Below are 16536 nucleotides of genomic sequence, written 5' to 3' on the forward strand. Positions count from 1 at the left end.
GGCTTCATCTGGAAGGTCGTCTGGAAGGACGTCCAGTCAAATTAGCATATTACGCTTTTATTATTATAGACTAGTGGCCCAGTGCATGAAATTCGTGCACGGAGGGGGCGGTTCCCTCAGCCCAGCCTGCACCCTCTCCAATTGGGGACCCCTTGGGGGATGTCTGACTGCCGGTTTAGGCCCGATCGGGATGGGGCCTAAACTGGCAGTCGGGCATCCCTCTCGCAGTCTGGGACCGCTGGCTCCTAACAGTTCACCTGCCTGCCTGCCTGATCGCCCCTAACTGCTTCTGCCTGCCTGATCACCCCTAACTGCCCTCCCTTGCCGGCCTGATCTCGCCCCCAACTGCCCTCCCCTGCCAGCCTGGTTGCCCCCAACTGCCCTCCCCTGCCGGCCTGATCTTGCCCCCAAGGGCCCTCCCCTGCCGGCCTGATCTCGCCCCCAATGGCCCTCCCCTGCTGACCTGATCTTGCCCCCAATAGCCCTACCCTGCTGGTCTGATCTTGCCCCCAACTGCCCTCTCCTTGCTGGCCTGGTTGCCCCCAACTGTCCTCCCCTGCTGGCCTGATCTTGTCCCTAACTGCCCTCCCCGTGCTGGCCTGGTTGCCCCCAACAGACCTCCCCTGCCAGCCTGATCTCACCCCCTACTGCCCTCCTCTGCTGGCCAATTTGGTTCTAATTGGTCAGTTTCTATGCCAGTCAGCGTCAAAAGCTCCACCTCCTAGGCAGCCATTGGCTCCTCACAGTTGACCCAGATTTGGTTCTGATTGGTCAGTTTCTATGTCAGTCAGCGTCAAAAGCTCTGTCTCCTAGGCAGCCACTGCCTCCTCACAGTTGACCCAGATTTGGTTCTGATTGGCCAGTTTTTTTTTTTTTTTTAAATTTTTTTTTTTTTAAAATATATTTTATTGATATTTCGCAGAGAGGAAGGGAGAGGGATAGAAAGCTAGAAACATCGATGAGAGAGAAACATCGATCAGCTGCCTCCTGCACACCTCCCACTGGGGATGTGCCCGCAACCAAGGTACATGCCCTTGACCGGAATCGAACCCGGGACCCTTCAGTCTGCAGGCCGACGCTCTATCCACTGAGCCAAACCGGTTTCGGCTGATTGGCCAGTTTTTATGCCAGTCAGTGTCTGTGGGCCTATCAACAGGGCCTAATCAGAAAGGCAGGGCTGATAAGCAGCCCCAGTGGAGGCTCAAAGAGAAATGGAGGCAGGGCTGCTGGCCAGGCTCCGAGGGAAAGAGAGAGGCAAGTGCTGGTCAAAAGCTGCCACAGATGCTACAGATCAGCCCCTGCTTCTCTCTTCAGGTCTCTTTCCAAGCCTGTTTCGCAGCCCCCTCAACAGTCACTGCTGGGTCACCCGGCCTGCAGCCTCAGTAGTCAGGGCTGGGTCCCCATGGCAACCCAGCTGACTGCAGGACTGACTTCCAGATTGGTGTTCTGATTGGCTGGTTTCTATGCCAGTCAGTGTCTCTGGGCCTATCAATGGGGCCTGATCAGAAAGGCAGGGCTGATCAGCAGCCCCCGTGGAGGCCTGGAGAGAAATGGATGCAGGGCTGCTGGCCAGGCTCTGAGGGAAAGAGAGAGGCAAGTGCTGGTCAAACCTGCCTCAGACGCTACAGATCAGCCCCTGCTTCTCTCTTCAGGTCTCTTTCCGGGCCTGATTCAAAGCCCCCTCAGCAGTCACTGCTGGGTCACCCAGCGCTGACTTCCAGATGGTCAGCCTTTGGTCATGATCTGTCATTACATCCTGACTCTTTATTATAGAGATAGATTATACCAAATAAATCTTACCTGTAGTTTTCTAGCACTTTGTTGTTGACACTTGTCTTTCTCAATCATCTGCTGGTAAAGTCTAGCTCTCAACACACGCAAAGCTATTTCTTTATTTTTTATCTGTGATCGTTCTTGTTGGCATTCTACTACAAGCCCTGAAAAATAACAGGGATTAAAGGTAAAAATTGTAGCCTCCATAAGACAAATTGAGATAGAAGTGAGGTGTCAGTTATAGTTCAATACAACTGGGGGTCGGTGGTGAAGAAGAGACAGACTTAAGGAATATTTTAAAGTTCCCCCAGGTTAATCAGGAAAAGATCACAAAGGATTAAGTACTTTTTATTATTTCTTATTTTTTAGATTTAGCATACTTCAGAACTTACACTTGTTCTGATGGTAATAGTGATAGATGGCTAGATTCTGATACCTAAATGAGATACTTCCAATGAGAAGACTGAAAGCAGTCGCATCTGCAGATGGTTACACATACTTTCATTCCCAGAGCTCTGCCTCTCCATCCCAGCTCATCCAGAGACTTTTGTAGCTCAATAAAATGCAAAATACTGTCACCCCCAATATAGTGCTGCTCCATTCTCTGTCCTATTTGAGAAGTCAGCTTTTCCCCTTTAAATCACAAATATATACAAGAGCTGATGTTTTAAAAAAAGGACTTTATATATAGAAACCAATGGAAAGAAACTATTCAAACTCTTTCTTTCTTTTTTTGGTTAATTCTCACCCAAGGATATTTTTCCATTGATTTTTTAGAGAGTGGAAGAGAAAGGGAAAGACAGAGAGAAAATCGATGTGAGAAACACTGATTGGTTGCCTCCTGCATGCGCCCCACCAGGGCCTGGGCCGGGGAAGAGCCTGCAACCAAGCTACGTGCCCTTGACTGAAATCAAAGCCGGGACCCTTTGGTCCACAGGCTGACACTCTCCACTGAGCAAAACTGGCCAGGGCTCAAATTCAAAGGAAGAGTTTATAGCGAATGTTTCTCAGTTGTCTTGGTTCTAAAGACAACTGATCAACAGATCTAAATACACATTTTGGTTAGCCAACTTCCAAATTTGGGTGGGTTTGACCCACTGTGGAGTCTAGTAACTAGCCCAAATCGAGCCCTGGAATGGTGATCCTTGAAGCTTTGGGCTGCTGTTCTTAATTTTGTAGCTATCACTTTGAAGATGTGTGTCCAATTCTGCTCCAGGTACATATATAACAGGGGGCCAGCTGCACTGATAGGGTGGTAACTATTTTGCAGATTTTTAAAATGTGTATAAAATTCTACTCTCAAAACTACTGTCACAGGGTTGTGCCACCACATTATTAGTTAATCCTGAAACTGCTACTGACTTTATCTTCTTGTCTTCTCTTATTCTCTAACATTGTCCCTGACAAAAACAGGCTGAACTCATTAAGAAAGGGTGCAAATTCCACACTGTGCTAAGCCAGTGGGTAGAAACCAGATAAGAGACTCAAGGACCACAGGTTTAAGCTGGAAAATGCCACTAGGATGAAAGAAAAGTGAACTTCAGATGAACTATGACTAATTAACATACTAAAATCACCACAGGGGTGGAGGGGTATAGGGAGATATTCTGCCAGACACATTTTGGACTGTGTGCAGAAGGAAGATGATAACTGCGCATGTCCTCCCCATCCTACGGAATGTGTACCTCCTGGAAGAAATTTGGTCCTCTAGGTTTTTTACATGTCTCTTAAGTCTTACGCTGGTCCTTTAAAATTAACTAATTATTTCACCAGGGCAAGAAGGTGCTTTTTTTTTTATATATAGCAAAGGTGAAAATTTATTGAAGAACAAGTATAGACTCCCACGTGGGGAAGAGGAAAGAATCTCACAGCACAGACTCCCACATGGGGAGAGTACCCAGGAAAGTGCTTTTTGAAGATGAGCTTACATTCCTCCATGCCTTGATCAGAGAATAAAATTTCTGCTCTGCTTTACCAAACTCTGTGTCCTTCTATTGGCATGAGCAACCTTGATTCTGGGCAGAAGGACCTTGATTCTGGATCCCTAACCCACAAGGATCTGTGACACTATGTTTCCACCTTGTCTAAACAAGCCACAATCTACACTTGCTAATACTTTAAGAAGGACACCTAGGTTTCACTTCTTTTAGTTTAAACTTACTTCTTGACTGCTTCATTGCAGCCACATGTTTGGGCTGGGGTTCCAACTGGCTTCCATCTCCCAGGCATTTGCCTGGAACTGTATTAAATCTGGCTTTTTTCCCCCCACCACCCAAAAGAATATGAAAATGTCCATGTCATGATGGCTAATCATAAGCTTTCTTTCAAATTAATCTCATCAGCTGACCGGTATTGATTTTTGCTTAGACATTTGCACTATTCCTATCCAGTGGCTAAGGCTAGAACTTATATAGCTTAAAACTCGTAAGAGCTCAGTAATTCCCAAGGAAATATTGTGATTATATATATTTAATAACTTCTATACAGGAGTGTTTATTCATAAATACTCCCTCAAGAATAGAGGATTTAGGGGGTGAAAAGATATGTTGCATGATAGAAGAGCTATTGAAATAGGGTGCTGGGTTTATTTAAAAAAAAAAAAAAACTATAGAAGGGTTTTTGGAAAAAAGTTTTCTCAGTGTTGTTTCAGTGCTCTATAAGAAATTCCAAAATTGTAGGTAGTAGTAGTACCAAATAGTATGTAATATATATTTGCTGAGCCATGGCCAGGTGGCTTGGTTGGAGTGTCATTCCATACACCAAAAGGTTGTGGGTTTGATTCCTGGTCAGGGCACATATGTAGGTTGCAGGCTTGATCCCCAGTCAGGGTGCATATGAGAGGCAACCGATCAATGTTTCTTTCTCACACTCTCTCCCTATCTTACTCTCTCTAAAATCAATGAAAACATATCCTCAGGTTAGGGTTTTAAAAAATCTATCTATCTATCTATCTATCTATCTATCTATCTATCTATCTGCTGAATAACTACATGTATTATTTAAAAGATTTTCAACTATAAATGAGAATAAAATTCCGTATTTTTATTCTAAAAAGCCCATTAATTTTTTTTTTAACCTCTTTGAAACTGAATTGCAGCCCAACCGATATTGCTCAGTGGTTGGAGTCAATCTATGAACCAGGAGGTCACAGTTTGATTCCCAGTCAGGGCATAAGTTTAGGTTGTAAGCTTGAAAACCCCACTAGGGGGTATGCAGGAGGCAGCCAATAGATATTTCTATCTCTCTCTCCCTTTCCCTTCCTCTCTTTAAAGTCAATAAAAACATATTTTTTTAAAAAAGCATTAGCCTTGTAGAAAACTGGATTAATTTCATCTTACAGCTTTTGGAAGATGCAGGAAGACTTAAGAGTCAAAGAAAACTATGCAAATAAAAACAATGAAGTAATTATTAACTTTAGAAAATGAAATCATAGTATATTACTTGTCTCAGTAGTGAACACTATTTACCTGCTTCTTATATAAAAACAGTGGAAGATTAATTTTGCCAAAATACTCATCTACTACATTAAGTAGTGAATATATACTCTTATACTTAATCAGATCTGCCTATTAATTAGAAACACTGATAATTACCAGAAAAAAATAGCTAAAAGAGTTTAAAGTGATTGCCTCTGAGTAAATTTAGGGTCAAGGAAGGAAGGAGGGGGAGGAAGAAAAGGTCCAGGGAGCTGCAATTTTTTGTTATAGGACTTTATCAATGGACTATTTTTTGTTTTTAAAACCAATATTTAAAAAAATACTGATTTCAGAGAAGAAGGGAGAGGGAGAGAGAAATAGAAATATCAATGATGAGAGAGAATCATTGATTGGCTGCCTCCTGCACAGCCCCTACTGGGGATCCAGCCTGAAACTGGGGCATGTGCCCTGACCAGGAATGGAACCATGACCTCCTGATTCATAGGTTGACACTCAAACTACTTAGCCACACCTGCCAGGCTATCTATTGGACTTTTAAAACCATATACATGTAATGTAAAATTGAGTTTAAAAAGAAAAGAAATTTAAGTATTTAAAAAGTTTAAAAACGTGAAAAATGATAGAAATCTTTAAAATCACATTAAGGACTGCAAAATTACCTCGTAGTATAACAAAATTACCAGTATTCAAAGTAACCACGTTCATGCAGCAGAGCCTAATGAAGCTAGCAGTCAGTCTACACGGTGACAAAATCACAATGGCACGTCCAATACTACTTGCAAGTTTGTTTTTAGGCTAGGGTACGTCTGGCTGTTTACCCCTGTGTAGCATACTTAGACAGCTTCCCTGAATAGGTCCACTCACTCTCTGTCTCCTTTGAGAGAGGTATCTTTTCCAAACAGAAGAGAAATATGAACACATTGGGAACCTCAGACGTATAACCCCAATGTCACCTTTAAAGAGTTTTTGTAAGGAACCAAACACTCACACATGACTGTTTCCTTCTAAATGCTAGTTTTATAAGACATGAAAGAAGATTAACGTACAAGAGCTAAAAGACTTGCTTACCTGTGGGGACATGGACAAGTCTGACAGCACTATCAGTTGTATTAACATGCTGGCCTCCAGCTCCTTTGGCTCGAAATGTATCTATTCGCAAATCCTTAGGGTCCACTTTCACATCTACCTAGAACAAAAAGTGTAACATAAGTAAATTCTACACTCAACAAATACTTTAATACTAAATTTATTCCAAAAATTTTCAAATAAACTGTATTGCTTTGTGTCATAAATCATAGCTATTAGACTAAGAGGTGAAATAAACTCCCTATTTCAATGGATACTGTTTTTTAATATTGACTTAAGATGCTATGAGATCATTAAGTTATGCAATCTTTCAAGTTTCATCATGTCATCCCACAAAGCTACATTAGATAGAAAATTTATAAAATATATATGTAAGTATAATGTATCTATATACAAAGTTAATACTTATTATTCCAATTCTGTATTTGCAAATTCACCTACTTCCTAAAATTTATTTGTTCCCCAAAATCAATTATTACAGCACTTTCACAGTCATTAGAAGATATGCACAGAAGAGCAAAACTTCACGTTGCTCTTCATGTGCACATTCCCAGCTGAGAACAAACAAGGTGACACTCTGCTTTTTTTTTTTTTAATATACTTTTTATTGATTTCAGAGAGGAAGAAAAAGGAAGAGAGAGAGAAACATCAATGATGACAGAGAATTGATTGGCTGCCTCCTACACAGCCCCTACTGGGGATCAACCCGGGCATGTGCCCTGACCAGGAATCGAACCATGACCTCCTGGTTTATAGGTTGACAATCAACCACTGAGCCACATTTAAAAAGCTTTGTGGATTCTGTTTTATGTAGAGAAGTGACTTTTAGAACAAAACATCTTGGTCAGAGATAAGAGGGATAACTTTACCTAGGGAGGAGTTAAGGATTTCTCAAAAGTAACTATAAAGTTCAGTAGGTAACCTTGAAAAATCACTGAATTTCCTAGAAGCTAAGACTTTTCAGTGTAACAACCATTTACAAAGAGTAAGTTTTCAATGCCTCCTGGTGAGGTTACCTCATGTGGTTGAGGAAGGACAATAACTGACATTGTTCCTGTGTGAATACGCTGCATCCTTGACGACAGGCCCACCTCAGGGATTCGCTGAACTCGGTGAATCCCACCTTCATACTTCAAATGCTTATAGACATTGTCACCAGAAATTCGGGCAGCTGCATGATGTAGCCCACCTAGGAAAAAATATCTAGAAATGATTAATGATTTCTAATTTGAAAAGGATCAAGATCTTAAATGTCCTTAATCTAAGGCCTGAATGTGAATATAGCTCCTTAGATGAGAACATAAAGTAGGTACAAAATTATTTTCCAAATGTAAATGTATTAATATATAAAAAGAAACACACCAAAATATTATATATGGTTATCTCTGAGGAACAGAATAACAACAGATTTTTATTTTCCTTTTTATACATTTTTTGTTTCTAAATTTTCTATAGTAAGCAAGTTTTACTTTTATAAAAATACTATTAGAAAAAAATGCTAGGACATTTTCTTCTTGAACTACCTATGCCACCTTAGGCTAATATGGTGCCATACATAAAAGAATGCTCAATTACATAATAATTTGATAATGATGAATAATATAGGTCCTCGCAAATTTTCAAGAATCTATAGAAATGTAGCTCTTCCTTATCTGTTGAGTGGGAAGATTATCACAAAAGAATCTTAATGCTAGTTTCTTATCAAATGTGTTTTTTAAAAATATTTTTTATGCAATAATATACAGATATAGAAAACCACATGAACCAAATGTATGGCTTAGTGACTACAAGATCAAGAAAAAGAACTTTGTCAGTCATCCTAAAAGCTCTTTCACATGCCACTTCAAAATTACAATCTCCTTCCTTTCTCATGAGTAACCATTATTCTGAGTTTTATTCCTTTTTTAATAATAGTTATATTACCTGAATGTGCTGCCCTAGGCACCATAGTTAGTCTTATCCATTTTAAAAAGTTTGATTACGTCTTTTAAATCTCTTAATCTCATCATCCATCTCTTTTTTTCCCCCTACAAATTATCTGTTGAGGAATCTGGGCTGTGACCTGTAGAATTTCCTACAGTCTGGTTTTGCATACTGTTTAAAAATTTTTTATTTTATTTTATTGATTTTTTACAGAGAGGAAGGGAGAGGGATAGAGAGTTAGAAACATCAATGAGAGAGAAACATCGATGAGCTGCCTCCTGCACACTTCCTACTGGGATGTGCCTGCAACCGAGGTACATGCCCTTGACTGGAATCAAACCTGGGACCTTTCAGTCCGAAGGCTGACGTTCTATCCACTGAACCAAACCAGTTAGGGCTGATTGCATACTCTTGGTGAAATTCAACCTGTGCTGTTGCCCTCTGTATTGTCTGCAACTGGACAGCTAGATCCAGGGACTATATCAGACACCAGCTTGAGCTCCTTGGTAAGACTATAAGAAGCACATAATTTCTGGTTCTCTTTTTTTATGGTCCTGACAGCCTTTGATGCTTAATTGTAAAATGGTGATAGTCTAATTCTATCATTTCTTTTTCACTTTTAAAATATAGATATAGATATATAGGTATAGATATAGATATAGATATATATTTGTACTAGAGGCCCGGTGCACGAAATTTATATATATAGATATATATTTGTACTAGAGGCCCAGCCTGCACCCTCTTCAATCTGGGACCCCTCGAAGGATGTCCTACTGCCAGTTTACAGGGATCGGGCCTAAACCAGCAGTCGGACATCCCTTTCGCAATTCGGGACTGCTGGCTCCTAACCGCTCACTAGCCTGCCTGCCTGCCTGATTGCACCTAACCACTCTGCATGCCAGCCTGCTCGCCCCCAGCTGCCCCCCGCCGCCGGTCTGCTTGCCCCTAAATGCCCCCCCCACCCGCCTGATAATCCCCAACTGCCCCCTGTGCCAGTGTGCTCGCCCCCAACTGCCTCCCCTACTGGTCTGCTCACCCCCAACTGCCCCCACTGCTGGCCTGTTCACTCTCACCTTCCCTCCCCACTGGCCTGCTCACCCCCAATTGTCCCTCTGCTGGCCTGCTCACTCCAAACTGTCCCCCACCCCGCTGTCCTGATCACCTCCAACTGACCCCCACTGATGGCCTGCTCACCCCCAACTGGCCCCCCTGCTGGTCTGCTTACCCCCAATGGCCCCACCCCCCCACCAGCCTGATCACCCACAACTGCCATCCCATCCTGGCCTGATCACCCACAACTGCCCTCCCTCTTGGCCTCTAACCGCCTCTATCTCAGCCCCACCACCATGGCTTTGTCCAGAAGAACATCCGGAAGGTCTCCTGGAAGGTCTCCCAGTCTAATTAGCATATTACCCTTTTATTAGTATAGATAGAGGCCTGGTGCACGGGTGAGGGCCAGCTGGTTTGCCCTGAAGGGTGTCCTGGATCTGGGTGGGGGTTCTCTTGGGGCGTGGGGCAGCCTGGGCGAGGGGCCTGTGGTGGTTTGCAGGCCAGCCATGCCCCCATGGGGTGAGGGTCCCTGCTGGGGGGGGGCGTGGCCAGCCTGGGTGAGGGGCCGAGGGCTGTTTTCAAGCTGGCCACACCTCCTTCAGAGTGGGGGTCCCCACTGTGGTGCCTGGCCAGCCTGGGTGAGGGGCTGATGGCTGTTTGCAGGCCATCAGCCCCTCACCCAGATTGAGAAAATGAAAGAAACAGACAGACCCAGAGATGGAAGGAAAAAGCTGGGGTTGGGTGGGACAGCTGTCCTCTGATGGAGAGACAATGACCCAGAGCCAATACAGTGTGTTCATTTTATACAGCAAAAACCAGGAAGCTTTACTAAAGGTCAAGACAAAGGAGATTATGTGCATTCTTGAGTCCTAGTCATTCCTGGATTTAGATAACGAAACCCACACCCTGGCACCTGGGCTGAAGGTCAAGCTGACAACACTCCTGCCTCTAGCAAGGTGTGTTTCCAGGATGTGGTTCTGCTGATGCCACTGGATTCAGCTGACAATAATTAAAGAAATGCTCATGTGCCTTCGCAGGCGCTCGCTACAGTTAGGGGAGATCAGGCAGGCAGGCAGAGTGGTTAGGGGTGGTCTGGCAGACAGGCAGGTGAGCAGTTAGGAGCCAGCGGTCCCGGATTGCAAGAGGGATGTCCGACTGCCAGTTTAGGCCCGATCCCACAGGGATGGACATCCCCCGAGGAGTTCTGAATTGCGAGAGGGTGCAGGCTGGGCTGAGGGACCCTCCCCCATGCACGAATTACATGCACTGGGCCTCTAGTAATGATATAACAAGATATTGCAGGATTATTTTGAATACCTGCCCCACACTGGAACCAGCTATTTCTCCTTTCAAAGAGAAAGAATATTTCAAGACCACAATTGGGTGCTAGGGATGTTTACTAGGTTGGTCATTGTTTCTAGGCCTCTTCAGTGGTCAGAGATAGGAAATACCTCATGAGTTCATACTGATGTTGGGAGACAATTCTCTATCAGTTTCTTCTGTTTCTGCACGTCTTACTTTTGTTCCTGCACTGCCTGCCCTTTTGTTCCAGAAAATCTTTTTGAGGGTGTTTGTATAGTGAACAGCTTTGGAGATGATGTCTCCCTCTAGAGCAAAGGACAAACTGCTCACTTTCTTGGAAGATATAGTATCTCCTTTTAGAGCAATGGGCAGGCATACTTACTGATACTGACCCTTAAAAAAGATTTGAGCACTGGCCAGTGTGGCTCAGTTGGTTGAGCATTGTCCCATGCACCTAAAGGTCGCTGGTTCAATTCCCGGTCAGGGCACATACAAGAATCAACCAATGAATGCATAAATAAGAGGAATAACAAATCAATGTTTCTCTCTCTCTCAAAACAAAACAAAAAAACAAACAAAACCTGCAAGACTTTAAGTCATTTGATATATGAAATTTTGCATGGAAGTGTTTCTTTTCACACAGCTTCTAGTGCTGTGTATATCTGTGGAATTCCTCTCTATGTTAATTAAACATTAAATTTATATATATACATATGTGGTCCCCCCCCAAAAAAATATATACACACTTTGAATATAAAGGCAGTGTTTATTGAAATACATTTCATTTTCAAAACTGAGCTATCGCCCAGTTGGTGTGGCTCAGTGGTTGGGCATTGACCTATGAACCAGGAGGTCACGGTTCCATTCCTAGTCAGGGCACATCCCTGAGTTGTGGGTTCCATCCCCACTGTGGAGCGTACAGGAGGCAGCCTATCAATGATCCTCATCATTGAAGTTTCTCTCTCTCCCTCTCTAAAATCAATAAAAATATATATTTTTTAAAACTTGAGCTATCAGCTGTTAAAATGTATACATATTTTTTGGGGGGACACATTGCATTTAATATGCATATTTTAAATATAGGTGCTTTCCCCCCTTTCTCTATTTTAGTCTTTTTCTTCTTTTTTTTTTTAATCCTCACCCAAGGATATTTTTCTATTGATTTTTTTTCTTTTTTTCCATTGATTTTTTAGAGAGTAGATGTGGGGGGTGGGGGAGAGAGACAGAGAGAGAAACATTGATTGGTTAGCACCTGCACATGCCCCTGACTGGGGCTAGGGATTGAGCCTGCAACTGATGTACCAAGTACAGGCCCTTGACCGGGAATCGAACCCAGGACCCTTCAGTCCAAGGGCCGATGCTCTATCCACTGAGCCAAATCAGCTAGGACTATTTTAGTCTTCTTCTAACCACATCGTTTTCTTCTCCTAATTACAATAAATAAATCAATTTGTAAAAATTATAATTTCAATGGAGGTTTATTCCTAGTCTTTAATTTTAAAGATATATGAGTAAAATAGAAGAAACCAAGATGGCGGCATAGGTAAACACCTAAACTGCTGCCTCGCACAACTATTTCAAAACTACAACTAAAAGACAGAACGGACACCATCCAGAACCACAGGAAAGCTGGCTGAGTGGAAATTCTACAACTAGAAGGAAAGAAAAGCTCACAGAGAATTGGAGGTACGGCAAAGGGGCTTTGTGCGCGCAGAGAGGAAGGGCGGCTGAGAGCCTGGCTGACTTTCTCTGGCGGAAGGGGGAAGGAAGCCTCCGACCGCACTGAACGCCAGTTCTGACTGCACTGAACCCCAGTTCCGGGCGAACCTCTGGGGACCCACGCTCTTACGGGGGGAGTCTGGACTCTCGAGCGGAGACTCGAGCTGGGAAAGGCAGAAGTCAGAAGGCGCACGCGGGCCAGTGCGCACAAAGGCTGCGGAGGTTGCCACAGGCTTTCCCTAGTGGAAGGGAGTCAGAGGATCCTGACTGCACTGAGCCCCAGTTCTGACTGCAGTGAACCCCAGTTCCAGGCGAGCCCCTGGGGACCCACGCTCTTGTGGGGGGAGTCTGGACTCTCGGGCGGAGACTCGGGAGCCGGGAAAGGCGGAGGACTGAAAGTGTGCATGCGCGCGCACGCCAGTGCGCACAAAGGCTGCGGAAGTTGCCACAGGCTTTCCCTAGTGGAAGGGAGTCAGAGGATTCTGACTGCACTGAGCCCCAATTCTGACTGCAGTGAACCCCAGTTCCAGGCGAGCCCCTGGGGACCCATGCTCTTGTGGGGGGAGTCTGGACTCTCGGGCGGAGACTCGGGAGCCGGGGAAGGCGGAGGACTGAAAGCGCACATGCACGCAAGGGCAAGGCTGACAGGAAGCCAAGACTGAGACTCCACCTCATCCAAGCTGAGCACAGAAGCTATTGCAATTTGGCAAGTCTAATCCTATAAGGCTGTCTCCAGCACCGAACTTCTCCCAGCATAGACACAGCTGATCCTTACAGCCAACTGGCCTGGAGGTCAATTCTTCCCAGTGATACCAACAACAATAAAGACTTAATTACAACAAGGCTGTACACACAGTCCACAAAGGGGTGCACCAAGAGTGTCCACCTCAGGTTAACTGGGGAAGCAGACCCACTGGGCCATATTGGAAACCTAGCACAAATATCTACCTTACCAACTCAGGGAATCAGTGAAAATGTGGGGTCAAAGAATCAGATCACAAACGAAAGAAATGGAGTAAAACAAACGACTGGATATAGAATTCAAAACCACGGTTATAAGACTTTTTAAGAATATCCTAGAAAAGGCCGATAAATATAACGAGACCCTCGAAGATAAGAAAAAGGACCAACTAGAAATTAAACATACACTGACTGAAATAAAAAATATTATACAGAGACCCAGAAACAGAATAGAGGAACACAAGAATCAAGTCAAAGAATTGAAATACAAAGAAGCAAAAAACACTCAACCGAAAAAGCAAAAAGCAAAAAAAAAAATCCAAAAAGTTGAAGATAATGTAAGAAGACTCTGGGACAACTTCAAGCGTACCAACATCAGAATTATGGGGGTGCCAGAAGAAGAGAGAGAGCAAGATACTGAAAACCTATTTGAAGAAATAATGACCGAAAACTTCCCCCACCTGGTGAAAGAAATAGACTTACAAGTCCAGGAAGCCCACAGAACCCAAACAAAAGGAATGCAAAGAGGACCACACCAAGACACATCATAATTAAAATGCCAAGAGCAAAAGACAAAGAGAGAATATTAAAAGCAGCAAGAGAAAAACAGTTAATTACCTACAAGGGAGCACCCATACGACTGGCAGCTGACTTCTCAACAGAAACTATGCAGGCCAGACGGGAGTGGCAAGAAATTTTCAATGTGATGAATAGCGAGAACCTACAACCAAGATTACTCTACCCAGCAAAGCTATCATTCAGAATTGAAGGGCAGATAAAGAGCTTCACAGATAAGAAAAAGCTGAAGGAGTTCATCACCACCAAACCAGTATTATATGAAATGCTGAAAGGTATTCTTAAAGAAGAGGAAGAAGAAAAAAGTAAAGAGAAAAATTATGAACAACAAATACATATCTATCAACAAGCGAACCTAAAAATCAAGTGAATTAAAAACCTGAGGAACAGAATAATCTGGTGAATATAATAGAATCAGGGGCATAGAAAGGGAGTGGACTGATAATTCTCAGGGGGAAAGGGGTATGGGGGGGTTCATGAAGAGAATGGACAAAAATCATACACCTATGGATGAGGACAGTGGGGGGGAGGTAAGAGCAGAAGGTGGGGTGGGAAATGGGTGGAGGGGAGCTATGGGGGGAAAAAGGAGAAATAATTGTAATAATCTGAATAAAGATTTATTTAAAAAAATAAATAAAGATATATGAGTAAAATATTTAAAATGTCTGCTTTTTTTGAAAAACATTGTCTTACTTTAAAAAATATCTTTATTGCCCTAACTGGTTTGGCTCAGTGGATAGAGCGTCGGCCTGCGGACTGAAAGGTCCCAGGTTCGATTCCGGTCAAGGGCATGTACCTTGGTTGTGGGCACATCCCCAGTGGGAGGTGTGCAGGAGGCAACTGATCGATGTTTCTCTCTCATCGATGTTTCTAACTCTCTATCCCTCTCCCTTCCTCTCTGTAAAAAAGCAATAAAATATATTTTAAAAAAAAAAAGATCTTTATTTATTTTGCCAGTGAGTCAGTATATCTAAGAGAGGCTTCCCAACCATTGTTTAGGCTGCTCTACATACCTGAGATACTGATCTCTTCCTATTGTTAAGTTCTCGTCCTCTCATTCCTGAAAATTAGATTCAAAATATATATCTCAGAGGTCACTGATGACATTTTCCATTATTCTCTTTTATAATGCTGCTGTTTCTGATTAGATTCTCCTTGAAACTCTCTCCTCTCTTGCTTCCATATTATACTGTCCTCCTCCTTTTTCTTCTTATCTGACTCCTCTTTTTCTTTTGCCAACTAGTCTATATTTCTAAATGTGGCCATTCTCCAAGGTTTGGTGCCCTGGATGGTCCCTCTTTATAGACTCTCCCTCACCTATTTCTCAGTAGCAGACATTATCTCTGTGCTGACAGCTATCAAACATCTTTCTTCAATTCTGTTCTCTCACCAAAGCTCTGGTTACAAAACTTTACAATTTACTGGATATTTCTAAATGAATGCTCAGTGTAACTATAAACTTAATAATTCAAAAACCACTTATCATTATTCTTACCAAATGGGCTGGCTCTGCTTTGTAACTTCTATCCCATTCAATGGCATGAATGAATATTGCAATCCTGCTAGCTACAAATGTTAGAATCCCTGTGGCTCATCTCCTTTGTGACAGAATAGATTAATGGTATATAGTGTGGCTCTGGATCAGACAGGCTTAAAGTTAATCTTCTGATTGCCATTACTTATTGTGGGATCTTGGATTAGTTAGTTACTCTTTGAGTCTACATCCTCATCTGTAAAATGGGACTAATAATACCTATCTCACAGGATTGTAAGGATCAAACAACCTACACTGCACATAGGACATATTAAGCAAGCAACAGCCCCTCTTGTAGTCAGTTACCAAATTTTGCCCATTCTGTCTTTGAAGGTATCTCACATGTCTCCCTACTCCAAATTCTAACTCTCAGTCATATCTGGATTACTCGAATAACCTCTCTGCTTTAAATCTAACCTGTTCAATCCATTCTTTAGATTGTGTCAAAATAATCTTCTTAAAATGTATACTTATTGCCTGGCTGGCGTGGCTCAGTGGTTGAGCATCGATCTATGAACTAGGTAGTAACTAGGTAGTCACAGTTCGATTTCCACTAAGGGCACTTGCCTTGGTTTCAGGCTCGATCCCCAGTGTGGGGCATGCAGGAGGCAGCTGGTCAATGATTCTCTCTCTTCATTGATGTTTCTGTCTCTCCCTCTCCCTCTCTGAAATCAATAAAAATATATATTAAAAAAGTTTATTTATCAAGTCATATTCTTATTAATAAAATCAACAGCTTTCTATTCCCTGTCAAGGTCTGTTCAGCTTTCAAGGATGTTCAAACTCTACCCACTCAAACCTATTTCCTATCACTTCTCATCACAAATGTGCCCTGGGGAAGTTGGCTTCCTCACTGTCCTACACGCACACCAATCTTTCCCACCACCATGCTGCTGCTCAGGTTGTTCCTTCCCTCTGCTCTCACTGGCTGTATTTAAAATCTGTACCAAGCACAACTTACTTATGCTATATACTGGTTTTCATTTCCCTAGATCAGTGGTTGGCAAACTCATTAGTCAACAGAGCCAAATATCAACAGTACAACGATTGAAATTTCTTTTGAGAGCCAAATTTTTTAAACTTAAACTTCTTCTAACGCTACTTCTTCAAAATAGACTTGCCCAGGCCGTGGTATTTTGTGGAAGAGCCACACTCAAGGGGCCAAAGAGCCAC

General features: G+C 42.9%; 1 protein-coding gene across 3 annotated transcripts in view; it reads right to left on the bottom strand.

The window, feature by feature from the left end:
* MTRF1 (mitochondrial translation release factor 1) overlaps positions 1-16536 on the bottom strand; it is a 44079-nt gene that overhangs the window by 13814 nt on the left and 13729 nt on the right. For all 3 annotated transcript variants that reach the window (XM_080661093.1, XM_080661094.1, XM_080661092.1), the window contains 3 exons: positions 7313-7485; positions 6279-6396; positions 1801-1937 (listed from right to left, as the gene is read on the bottom strand). In XM_080661093.1, the coding sequence (XP_080517219.1) occupies positions 1801-1937; positions 6279-6396; positions 7313-7485 (428 nt within the window). The remainder of the gene's footprint in view (positions 1-1800; positions 1938-6278; positions 6397-7312; positions 7486-16536) is intronic.

Source organism: Plecotus auritus, assembly GCF_963455305.1.
Source record: "Plecotus auritus genome assembly, chromosome: 3".
Lineage (NCBI taxonomy): Eukaryota > Metazoa > Chordata > Mammalia > Chiroptera > Vespertilionidae > Plecotus > Plecotus auritus.